The sequence below is a fragment of the Cibotium barometz genome, chromosome 24 (assembly GCF_041138505.1).
Source record: "Cibotium barometz isolate CiBa-2024 chromosome 24, ASM4113850v1, whole genome shotgun sequence".
Classification (NCBI taxonomy): Eukaryota; Viridiplantae; Streptophyta; class Polypodiopsida; order Cyatheales; family Cibotiaceae; genus Cibotium; species Cibotium barometz.
In genome coordinates, this window is record NC_141069.1 from 16,652,495 (window position 1) to 16,665,709 (window position 13,215).

Below are 13,215 nucleotides of genomic sequence, written 5' to 3' on the forward strand. Positions count from 1 at the left end.
TGTAACTCCCAAATTCGAGGGAATGCATATATATAGCTTCATACACAAAAAAGAAAAGAAAAGAAAAATAAAAAATAGTAAAAAGAGCAAGAGCACATTAAGAGGAGAAATATTCGCACACAATTAGGAACTAGATTGACCTATCTTCATAAACCTACTGATGCTATATCTGTGTTTGCAAATATGGCAGATGCACGAGCATCACACACTTCATCTAGTCCCACCTTTGGTGAGAGGTATCATATGTACCTTTCTCAGATATTTCACATGTGCTATCCTCCTGTAATTAAAACCGAATTGGATCATATAGATGTACTAGCCAGAGAGGGAAATGTTGAGGAATTAGAATGGCTAATTCGCCTATTGACCACAACTGACCCCTACTCCGTAGAGGACATATCCCCGATAGCCCAAGACTTTCCTTTTCCACAAGATGACTATCCTCGCATAGTTACATTCTTGATGAGTTTATGTGGATGGAAAAACGAAGAAGATATATCTGACGATGAATGGACGGATGAAACTCATGGCACTACCGAAGCTGATTTTATTTATTTGGATGAAGCGGATAGAGGCTTAGCCTTAGGGCTAAAGGCAGAACTCTACAACATCCTCTTACCTTGATCCTCAGTATTAGTGTGGTGACTGGTAGGTAGGTTAGTGTTTTCAAGTTATTTCTAGTTTTGTGTCCTTAAACGAGTGCTTATTTTTTCCCACTTATGTGCTTCTCGAGGTATAGTGCTTGTTAGTTAATTGTACAGGTTGAAAAGTTTGAGGTGGGTTTGCTTTCAAGTCCTGAGACTACCGCAATGTTCATACATAAATATCTACATCAAATTGTGATCATTTTTTATATTACGGGCATTTTTCATACATAAATATCTACATCAAATTGCGGGCATTGCTCATCAAATTACGGGCATTTTTCATACATAAATATCTACATCAAATTGCGGGCATTTCTCATCGAATCAATGAGATCTCTAAAATACAGGTGTAATTCTTCCATGCCCACTCTCTTTAATTTTTACTGTTCAATTAATTGTATGCACTATAATGCATGACCACATGGAATTTGTCAAGCAATACTTAGTTTTTGAAGTTGCCTAACGTGTTAGTGTAAATCATTAATGAGTTTAACCTTATTTTAGAAATTCTTGGGAATGCATAAAGTCTTTAGTTAACCTTGGAATATGGTTGTCTTAGGTCTAGGGTGAAAACCATCTTAATGTTTGAACAACCTGGCCGTGTGTGTTGACCTCTGAGACATAGCTTTTACCCCTTTGTGTCGAAAGGATGTAAGAACACATTATAGTTCTGGAGCGAAAATCCAAAGAGATAAATAAAAAAAGCCTATAAAAAATGGCAATGTAAGTCTATTATGTGCTTTAATGTCGGCCTATCGCCCTATTGACACTTGGTAGGCGAGGAGTATTCTACTCCAAACTGATGCCCTGGGTTGGTAGGGGGTAGCCTTGCCTAAGGTTGGCTAATAGATTCCTGGAGAATGCCTTGTGTTAAACATGGCACCAGGATTGATGCTAGTTTTACCGCCTTAGGGAGGTCGCCATTGTGTGTAAAAATTATCACGTGCATAAAGAGAGAGAGGATAGCGATCGAGCATTGCATGGCGACGAGGCGGTAGAGCGACGGCGGTGGCTCCTCCTTCACTGTGACGCGAGAATCCTTCACGACGGCGGTCTGAGCGGTAAGTGACACACCTTTGTTCCCTGTTTCAGCTTGCTAGTTTCTGGTTGTGTGCTTGCAACCATTTGTGGCTCGCATACGGTGCCTAGCAAGTCCCCAGCTCCGACACGTGCGACAAGAGCGCACAATCATCAATAAATATGAGTAGAAGCTTAAAGTGTCTAGAGTGTAATTTTAAAGAGTCAAAAGAAACTGGATGGCTATAGATATAGGTGGAGTTAGAAGTTTGGTGTGATTATAGAAAATATTGGAAGGCTAAGAGATTCCCTATAATTAGGCAAGTACATAGAAATAATCATTAAATCATGATTCTTTTTGTAAGATCTATAGAAGTTTAACATTGTATGATTACTTTAAGAGATGGAGAATTGAAATTTTCTAAAGACTGAGTGACTGCTTTAGTGAGAAACCATGTAGTTTAATGGGTTATGCTTTAGTGAGAAACCATGCCATGTAGTCTTGTTGTGAGTTATGCTTAGTATAAGCTATCATCTCGAAGTCTTATTATTATGTGAGTTATGCTTACAAATGATAGAGGCATAAGATATCATCATCTCTAAGTCTTATTATGTTCATTATGCCACCCAATGTAATCTACCCTCCAAATCTTGACGTCATAAAAGAGTGAGCATACAATGACACTTGCTAATGGTCGTATGTTATCAATGCATACAAAACATGTGCAATGCATACTTTATAATGTCTAACGTCATAAAAACACCAAGTTTCAACAAGGAACATTTAGGCCTTTTGCTAAATCTTAAACAAGAAACATTTAGGCCTCTTGCTAAATCTTACAACTCTTAGCATCCTTTATTAACATTGTTTGTTATATTGGGTGTAGGAATCAAGACCCACAAGGGTAAAGATACCTCATATACATGAATCACATGGCTAAATTAAATGAAGATTAGTTTGCAATTGTGATTTAAAATTGGAGTTTTGACTACAAATCTAAAGATTTGACTATAGCATGACCTACTGAGGCATGCATAGTAGATGCCAACATCCCTTTTTATATTAACATGACTAACACATTATTTTCAACTCTCTAATGTGATCATTAGTTTTATGGTAGTGTAAAATATACATAACCGTTTTTGTATTCATTATAGCCATGAAAAAAAGACATGGTTTTACGGAAAAACAAGTCATAATTTATTATGACTATGGTTAAATTTAATAAACACTATGAATGAAGACTCTCCTTAAACAAACTTCACGCGGGTGTGTGATCGCGTATTGCGATTCAGCGCAAACGAAAAGAAAGATATGTTTTTTTAATTGGGGAAGTAAGTATGTATATAATATTAACAAAGGAAAGTTCACTTAGATTTCTTTTAGATACAGCAGATTGCCTTTGCTAATATTATATATATATATATATATATATAGACTTCCCGAAAACTAAGATATGTTAACCTGGTTATATTCAAAAAGTTCGAATTTGGATTTACAGAAAACCATTATATATATTAGAGCATTAATACACGCGGATTTAGAGCTACAATGTATAGAAAAACCTGGCGATAAAAAAAAAAGAAAAAAAAAAGCTCATCGTGTAGTCCACATGGAGTGGATCTTTATTGTTATTTATATTTATACGCGGGGACGGCACGCTGACCGACTGGTTTGGCCAGTTCACTCGGCGTAGTCGTTGTGGGTGAGCAGGTAGGTTTCCACGCCGGTGTAGCTGAGGGGCACCACCTCCTTAAGCGCTGCGGGAACGTGGGGCTGGTGCTTCTCGGACAGGGCTTCGTATTCGAAGGTGAAATGTATCACGCATGTGTTTGGGTGGGGCCCTTCCTTCAAGTGTACTGTGTACTTGTAGTGCTTCACCAGGACTCCCAAGAAGCCCCCTTCCACCACCTCCACCTTCAGCTTCAGCGCCTCGTGCTCCACCACCTCCAGCTTCTCCTTGATGTACAGCACCAGGTGCTCCGGGTGCTTCTCCTTGCAGATCTTCTCAGCGTGGCCTGTGATTGCGCAGCAATAACATTATAACTAATGCACATCCATTAATCACTTAATTAGAGAGAGCAGCTTGCTTACTCTTGTGGAAGTGGATGGTTCTCTTGCAGCCCGGGTGGAAGCCGCCGCCCTCGTACTCCACGCTCGAGATTACGTGCGGCAGAGCCTTGGGCAGGCAGTTCTGGGAGTCCTCGAAGCACCCGCGCCACATCCTCTTGGCCGACACCTTGCACTCCACCTTATCGCTGAACACCTCGATGGCCATGACTGCTGATCTCGCGGAGATAATTTCAAGGCTGGAACTGTTTATAACACACACGAGAGAGAGAGAGAGCGAGAGAGAGAGAGACAGACAGACAGAGGGATACACACAGACACAAAGATACGAGATACGAGCTACCACACCCTCCTTTTTAAACTGCAAGATTTCCCAAGTCCATTGTTCACACCTCTTTTCCCACACCTGTCGATCTTTTTCCCGCATGCGAGATTTTCCTTCCATTGGCTCCCACCTCCCACTGAAAGAAAGACACCTTGGTACGCCTTCTCTTTATTTTTTTCTTTAAAAATAAAAAATAAAGACGTCATGCTTCGAAGTTAAGGCTTATCCATCCAAAATTCACCCGGTGTCAAATCCCTTGAATCAAAGTGATTCCCCCTTGGCACTTGGCAGTGTGGCACATAGAATTTGGAAACCAAACCCTATACTCTTCGCACATAGAATTTGCTCAACTGCCCAATGCCCATGTAGTTAATCTGGCGGGTCCTGTAGATTCCATGCAAGCAATCAAAGAATATCCCTCCTTGTATGGAAGTATCATGTTCCAAATAAATTTGTATACTTGCTTGGTGCCACTATATCTTCTCTCAATAGGGCATCCATCCAACCATAGTATATCTCATATAGATGATGCCTGTTTTTTTTTCTTACCATGGGGTAGGCCTTAGTGCTGGTTTTTCCTCAAGTAGGCAAAAATAAATACAACCAAAAGAATTCTCCTATTGTTTAAATGAAACATATTGTGATTGACGCCGATGACCCAATAAACGTAATTGTAGGGAGGCCAAGCTTTAGAGATTTCCCATATCTTTATGTCCTTGTACCTATATATTTTTAGTATCTTGCAGCTTTCATTGTTTTTCTTTTAATGCTTAACTTAAAGTTAGGAAAGGCCTATATGGTATTTCCTACATTTGTTTTTAATTCTTGTCTTATCCATATGCAAGTGGCAATATTTTTACCTAACATGACTCATGAGTCCTCTTCAAGCTCTTGAGCATGTTGTAAATCCTTATTTCAATTGAAACATTTGACACTTTGTAATGAAGTAACACGAGTCTTCCCATTTACAATGTCTTCATGAACTTGGATATGCAATTTATCCAACAATGAATCTTGGCAACATCTTTAATCATGTTTGAAGCATTATATTTTTTATCTCTTTCTAACCTTATAAAAGGAGGAAAGGGAAATTTACACAAGTTCATTAAGTATGTGTTGATAAATTCTCTCCTTTAAGATTTGAATCATAGCATGACCATAGTGCTGCATCAGAGATGTAGAAATGTGTGGTGACAATACATTATTATTTCAAAGGGAGCATAGTCCTTTGTTCAGATGTGTTTATTGTAAGGTTCATTTGAAAGGGAGCATAGTCCTTTGTTCAGATGTGTTTATTGTAAGGTTCATTTGAAACAAAAGTTATACTATTTGGTGAAAATGAAACATTTGAAACAAAAGTTATACTATTTGTTCAGATGTGTTTATTGTAAGGTTCATTTGAAACAAAAGTTATACTATTTGGTGAAAATGAAACATTTGAAGAAGAGTGTAAAAGAAGTCAAAAAGGCAAATGAAGTGTTTGGATAAGCAAGAAAGGATGTGGATGCTTATTGATATGCCACATGGGTATGGCAGGTGTCAACTTGTATTTTTCATGGATAAGCTCTCTAGACCAATCTATTCATGTACTTCAAGACACCTTTGAATGCATGAGTAACTTGTGAAAAGCTTAATGGATAATGAAAAGTATGTTCGTATCCATTAAGCTTTTCATTATCTTAATTTTTACATTACGTGTTTGCTATTAGGCTTTGACCCACCATAAATTCTATAACGAAATTAGATCCACCTCATTATGGTGTTCCTTGTGGTGGGTTCATAGTAGTCTAGGATAAGAGTTAAGGCATAATATTCTCTCTCTTTCCTCCACCTTCCTTAGATTAGGATTTAGTAATGAATGAGAGAGAGAATGCCACCATTATCGTCCTACAGAAGGAAACAACGGTATCTTTGGTTTAGAAAGAGAAATAGGGAGGGCTCTAAATATACATAGTGTTGAAAGAGAGAATGTGAGATCCCACTGTCCCCTTTGCGCTCCGCGGATTCCCGGTAGCAGTGGAAGTAGCTTCCTCATGCGCGGGGCAGGGTTTCCCACTCGGGGCCTCGCCCTCGAATGTCCGGGCACGAGACTAAGTTGGTGGTCATTCCGAAAACCGAAACCGGAAAAATTTCCCATGCCCAGAAAAAGCGGGGACGATTCCACCATTTTGACTTTCTTAATGAATTTTTCTAACGAAGTCAAGGCTGATCTAACCTTTATCTGAAAAAACCAGATAGAAGGAAAACCATAACAGACTTAACTTGAAGGAATCAATACTTTTTTCCTAATTGAATTAGGTACAACTGTTGATCTATTCATTTGAGAAGTCTTTAGGCTTTAATTAACTAGTCGAGTTCTAAGCGTAATCCTGTTAATCAATTTTATTTTTAAAACTCTACTGATTCCAGCCTAACCCCATTCGGCCCATGGGTTAGCCACCGCCCGACCACTGGAATAGTAGAACCAGACAAGTACTCACCCACCCATAATTGAAAGCCTTTCTTAACTTTTGCTTTAGAAAACAGATACTCACACACTCCTCTTTAAACTTTAATTTATAAAACAATCTATTGACAAACAATTACTGGGTACAGATGTCACAACTTAAAATTTCCATTCAATCCTTGTTTCTCACAAAACAGTATCACTCTGGACTCTCCATTGAGACCAGCAGGTCAACAACGAGATCCAGTAACAGATTACAATAAGTTTCTTGTCACCATACATATATATCTTCCATGCTATACACATGGGTGTCCTCGACATTGCGAGCCCGTGCATCGCCTGGTCAGAACCCTCCAGGATCCTCCTTAGGTATCCTGGTACTTCACTCAGGGACCGCTTCGTCGGCTCTCGTCCATCGTACTGGAAGCGCACCATTTTAACCATACCGAGACTGGTCAAGACCTGGGCACGCTTTGCCTGAGAGCCGTCCTTTGAACATGCCCCCGCCAGCTGTTGCAACCGAACTTCCCTTAGAACACACATATACCAAATGCTCCCTCCAGCATTCTGGCATAAGATAGTCCTTTAAGAAAACAGGATTTCTATGCAAGTTTTTAGTTTTGTTTTTCTTTTGAATACAATGAGTATATCTTAATTCCATATCCCAAGACGTGTAGATCACAGGTCTGGATTCCCAAGCAGAATTCCTTGAATTCTGAATTCTTGATCCTCAGATCAAAATCAAAGGTCTCAACTTAGTTTCAAATTCAGTGGGTGATTTGAGTGTAGATTACTGAATTGGTCACATCGTCATTTCTTGAAACTGACGAAGGAGTTATGTCTTGGTCATAGTCTGATTCAGGGTTTGAGTTTGGAAAGGTTCTCCCTGAACTATCTTTCTCGAAGGTAATATTTCTATTACTACTTTACTGAATTCAAAACTAAACACGAATTCCTATGAGGAATAAATTAGTCATTTATCTAAATTTTGACTTCGATAATTTTTTTGAATTTTCTCATTACCATCCTAGAGAATATAAAACGATATAATTTTCCTTCACTGAGTATTTACTTATTTATTTTTCCAATATTCATGGGATTTAAACATAGGATTAAAGTGAACTCTTAAACATAGGATCGATTAAAGTGAACTCTTATTTTGATAAATTTTTTTTATACATCATTTTATGCATAAAAATCAATATTGGCAAAAGCAACACTTTTGTAATTAAAAAAATTCTTTTATGCATCATTTTATGCATAAAAATCCATAATGATAAAAGTAACACTTTTAATAAAAAAATATTCTTTTATGCGACTCTTTATGCATAAAAATCCATAATGATAAAAGTAACACTTTTATAAGAAAAAAAATATTCTTCTATGCAATAATTTATGTATAAAAATCCATAATGATAAAAGTAACACTTTTATAATAAAAAATATTCTTTTATGCATCTAAAAATCAATATCGATGAAAGTAACACTTTTATAAAAGAAATTATTCTTTTATGCAACTATTGATGAATAAAAATCCATAATGATAAAAGTAACACGTTTATAATAAAAAAAATTCTTTTATGCAACTATTTATGCATAAAAATCCATAATGATTAAAGTAACACTTTTATAATTAAAAATATATTCTTTTATGCATCTATTTATGCATAAAAATCAATATTGATGAAAGTAACACTTTTATAATAAAAATAATATTCTTTAATGCAACTATTTATGCATAAAAATTAATATTGATGAAAGTAACACTTTTATAATAAAAATAATATTCTTTTATGCAACTATTTATGCATAAAAATCAATATTGATGAAAGTAACACTTTTATAATTAAAAAATATTCTTTTATGCATCTATTTATGCATAAAAATCCATAATGATAAAAGTAACACTTTTATAATAATAATAATTATTCTTTTATGTAACTACTTATGCATAAAAATCAATATTGATGAAAGTAACACTTTTATAAAAATAATATTCTTTTATGAATCTATTTATGCATAAAAATCAATATTGATGAAAGTCACTCTTTTAAAATAAAAAAATAATCAATATGCATCTTTCTATGAATAGATATTCATAAATTTTTAGAAAATTTTACCATAACCTCCTTTGTATGGCTGACCATTTTTCATTTTTTCTAATCTTAATCTACTTAGGAATTATCCCAAATTGGTTTAAAGCATTCTTAACTAATTAATTTTCACTTTTAAGAGAGAAATAATATGAAAAGTTTAATTCCAATTATTAAATCACTTAACTAGGATAAAGAAGGGCTGATTTTAAGAATGAGAGAGGGGGAAAGCCTTTCCAAGAAGGCATAGCATCTGTTTATCATTTTAAGATAACAAACAATTTAGAAAACCATTAAAAGAATAAAGAAAAATATAAGATTTCTAACTTACATGAATTTTGGGAGCTTTCCTTTGGCTTGATGGTTTGAGGGTTCTACTCTTGTTTGCAACAAGAGTGGCCACCAATTCTTTAGAAGAGGGAATGGTCACAAACTAGTGAATTATTAAGAAATTCACAGTTCTTGGCTCTTGGGAGGAGTAGAGTAACAGTGCATAAAACACTATTAAGCTTCAACAAAGGGGGAGGCTTCTATTTGTAGGAAAAAGTGAGCTCCTAACCAAGCAAACTGATTCTAGAATTTTCCAGTTCAGTTTGGTCAATTTTTTTAATACCATTTTTAGGTCAGTTTAGCTTACTTTTTGGAACTAGACTTGAATTAGGAGAGAGGAGAAATGAAATATCTCAATTTTTGATGATTTAAAACTCCACCACATGTGTGAAGTAGGCGCCTCATTGATGGGGGGGGAATCCCTATTGTGAGGTGTCGAAAATCCATTTTTTTAGAATTCCTTTGGTCCTTAGTCCACTCTTCATGTTATGTGAGAATTTACTCATCTTTGGTGGGATTTTATTTATTTGTTCTATTTATCTTCTCCACACATTTGGATGAATCTGATTGGCCCCTCAAAACCTTAATTTAAAATTTTTTAAAAATCTGGACCCCTAGGGTAAGGCCTCTTGAACAGATTATACTTGATTTCTAATGCACCTTCTTAAAATCTTTTTGAACTTCTGTTTTGGGGGAACTTATTTTAATAAGAAGAGATATTTTTCCATCCAAAAATATTCACAATCTCTCTCTAGAATATGTTCTCTCTCTAGGCCAAAACAGGTAGAAACAAGACCTTTTATATTTCTGAAGAGGGATTTGATTACAGGGGAAGATGCTGGACATCTTGAGAGGCTGGGGAGGAATCTTTCTCTCCCACTTGAAAACGCGATATGTCCTCATCTCGCAAACTGGGGGTAATCACGTAACAGTTCAGCTTCTTTCTCCCAGGTGGCATCTTCAAAAGGATAGAACTTCCATTTGACCAATAATTCTCTTAGAATTCTGTTCTTGAGAATCTTTTCTCGAACATCAAGGATTTCTTCAGGTTGGAGTTCCATTTACCCTTGGGTTGAAGAAGTTAAGTTTTAATCACATCAAGCACATGATTCGGGCTTGGTACATACTTTTTAAGAAGGCTGACATGAAATACATTATGTACTTTGAGATGAGGAGGTAGAAGAAGCTCGTAGGCTAAGTCACCCACTTTCTTTGTAATCAGATATGGTCCACAATATCTGGGGGATAACTTCTTGCTTTGACAACAGATTTATGATTATTTAATTTTTACGATTTATTCTTTAAACAGATAATTATTTCATCATACTTTATGAAACAAGATTAACCATATTCACAATCATGAATTTGGAATTTTTTTTGCAAAACATCATTTATTATCAAAAGTTTTTAGAGCATCATGGCTCCCAAGATCACTGCCTCAATCGTATTTACATAAAGAAGAGAAACTGCCTCAATCGTATTCACATAAAGAAGAGAAACTGCGAAGGAGACATGCCATGGTACACACGATTCATTACACAAAGAGGTGCTGTAATTCTATCTCTAGGGATAAAGCAGCTAAGAAGCCAAAAAAATCGGCATGAAGTTCTGAAGTTCCTGGGTGAATGATCAAAGAGTTGAACATGCTGAACAAGTCCTAGCCTTATCAGAATCATGTGGCCAAGGAAATATGTTGCCTGAGCCTCTGATGCTAACTTGTACTGACATTAATACATTGACCTCCACAGAACCACATATACCGACGTCGCTCAAGAGGATCAGGAAAGTAAAGACTCTCAAAACGACATGCGAGTCTCACTCTGCTTACTCGGACCGTAGCAGAGTTGATGAGGTGGTCGAATGCAAAGGCTATCATATCTTGACTTTGGGAGAGATCAGGAATGCCAGATAGATTTGGGGTATCCATCTATAAATTTCCAATTCAATAAGATTTCTAACTTACATGAATTCTGGGAGCTTTCCTTTGGCTTGATGGTTTGAGGGTTCTACTCTTGTTTGCAACAAGAGTGTCCACCAATTCTTTAGAAGAGGGAATGGTCAAAAACTAGTGAATTATTAAGAAATTCATAGTTCTTGGCTCTTGGGAGGAGTAGAGTAACAGTGCATAAAACACTATTAAGCTTCAACAAAGGGGGAGTAGAGTAATAGTGCATAAAACACTATTAAGCTTCAACAAAGGGGGAGGCTTCTATTTGTAGGAAAAAGTGAGCTCCTAACCAAGCAAACTGATTCTAGAATTTTCTAGTTCAGTTTGGTCAATTTTTGACCATTTTTAGGTCAGTTTAGCTTACTTTTTGGAACTAGACTTGAATTAGGAGAGAGGAGAGATGAAATATCTCAATTTTTGATGATTTAAAACTCCACCACATGTGTGAAGTAGGTGCCTCATTGATGAGGGGGGGAATCCCTATTGTGAGGTGTCAAAAATTCATTTTTTTAGAATTCCTTTGGTCCTTAGTCCACTCTTCATCTTATGTGAGCATTTACTCATCTTTGGGAGGATTTTATTTATTTCTTCTATTTATTTTCTCCACACATTTGGATGAATCTGATTGTCCCCTCAAAACTTTAATTTAAATTTTTTCGAAAATCTGGACCCCTAGGGTAAGGCCTCTTGAACAGATTATACTTGATTTCAAATGCACCTTCTGAAAATCTTTTTGAACTTCTGTTTTGGGGGAAATTATTTTAATAAGAAGAGATATTTTTCCATCCAAAAATATTCAAAATCTGAATAACCTCTCTCTAGAACATTTTCTCTCTAGGCCAAAACTGGTAGAAATAAGATCTTTTATATTTCTAAAGAGGGATTTGATTACAGGGGAAGATGCTGGACATCTTGAGAGGCTGGGGAGGAATCTTACAGAGAAAGAGGATGCATTTTTGTTTATTTTCTAATTGTAAAGTGGAAATATTCATGCTAGTGTGGTCCTCATTACTATAAGGAGTAGAGGGTGAAAGCTCGTATAGGTGGCCTGGAAAGGAATGTGAAGGACATCCTTTTTTAGCACTTAAAAGTAGGCTTTGAAAAGTACTAAAAAGTTTAAATTTTACAAATTCAAGCTATTGGTCATGCTAGTAATTGCATGGCGATTCGGCAAAGGTTAGTTGCTACACATGCATGTAACTTGCTGAAAATAGACCTAGCGTGGCCCTGCTTTCTCACTCTCTCTCTTTAGCAACAGTTAGTCTGACACACATGAATGCAACTTACTTAAAAGTAGGCTTTGAAAAGTACTAAAAAGTCTAAATTTTACAAATTCATGCTGTTGGTCACGCTTGTAATTGCATGGCTATTCGAGGCGAAGGTTAGTTGTTGCCACACATGAATGCAACTTGCTAAAAATAGACCTAGCGTGGCCATGGTCTCTCGCACTCTCTCTCTTTAACAATAGTTAGTTTGACACACATGAATGTAATTTACTGAACATAGACCCGTCTCTCTCTCTTTATTTGTGTGAGCGACCTATGCTACAGGTCTCTCTTCTCACATGAATGAAGGTCTCTCTCTCTTTCTTTCTATGAGCAAGCTATGCTATAGGTCTAGACTCTTCCCACATGCATGAAGGTCTCTCTTCCTACAGTCTCTAGAGATTTTCATCTCTTGCTCTAAATGTTTCTCTTCCCATATGAATGAAGGTCTCTCCTCCTATAGTCTCTAGAGATTTTCATCTCTCGTCATAGATCTTCTCTATAGGTCATTTGGAACATTTAATTACAAGTATATGATTCAATAGTACTTTATCATTACTAGAATCATAATGCAGGTATGAAACTTTATACTTGCTTACTTTGAGAAATAGCATGTAAGAACCACATGACATGTCTTCAGCACTACTAAAAAGCACTTTATCTCACTGCTAGAAAGTACTAAAAAATGGTCTTCATGTTGTAGGAAAAGTATTGCCAAAAAGTACAACACTACTGAAGAGTACTGCAACACTACTGAAATCCTTAAAAGTACTACAACAATGGTGCAAATTGAAGAAATGGTTATCAGTTCAATTCAATAATACTTTATCATTGCTATAGAAGCATCATCATGCAGGTATGAAACTTAATACTTGCTTACTCTGAGAAAGTAGCATAATCACCACACACGACAGTTCTTCAACACTACTGAAAAGCACTTCATCACTGCTAGAAAGTACTAAAAAATGGTCTTCATGTTGCGATAAAATATTGCTGAAAAGTACAACACTACCGAAAAGTACAACACTATTAAAGTCCTTGAAAGTACTACAACAATGGTGCAAATTAAAGGA

The 13,215-nt window shown here is 36.3% G+C and overlaps 1 protein-coding gene across 1 annotated transcript; it reads right to left on the minus strand.

Moving 5' to 3' along the window:
- Nucleotides 1–3,159: 3,159 nt before the first annotated feature.
- Nucleotides 3,160–4,124, minus strand: LOC147624942 (major pollen allergen Bet v 1-D/H-like). Its single transcript, XM_086818183.1, has 2 exons — nt 3,760–4,124; nt 3,160–3,683 (listed from the first exon to the last, which is right to left on the minus strand). Exons 1-2 carry the CDS (start codon nt 3,941–3,943, stop codon nt 3,349–3,351), a joined length of 519 nt encoding a protein of 172 aa, XP_086674309.1. The 5' UTR covers nt 3,944–4,124; the 3' UTR covers nt 3,160–3,348.
- Between the last annotated feature and the right edge of the window lie 9,091 nt (nt 4,125–13,215).

What these genes read in the sequence shown, in the direction of transcription:
- LOC147624942 (XM_086818183.1), bottom strand. Translation starts at nt 3,943, where the DNA reads ATGGCCATCGAGGTGTTCAGCGATAAGGTGGAGTGCAAGGTGTCGGCC. An exon ending in AACCATCCACTTCCACAAGA is followed by an intron (nt 3,684 to 3,759) that starts GTAAGCAAGCTG and finishes GCGCAATCACAG; the next exon opens with GCCACGCTGAGAAGATCTGC.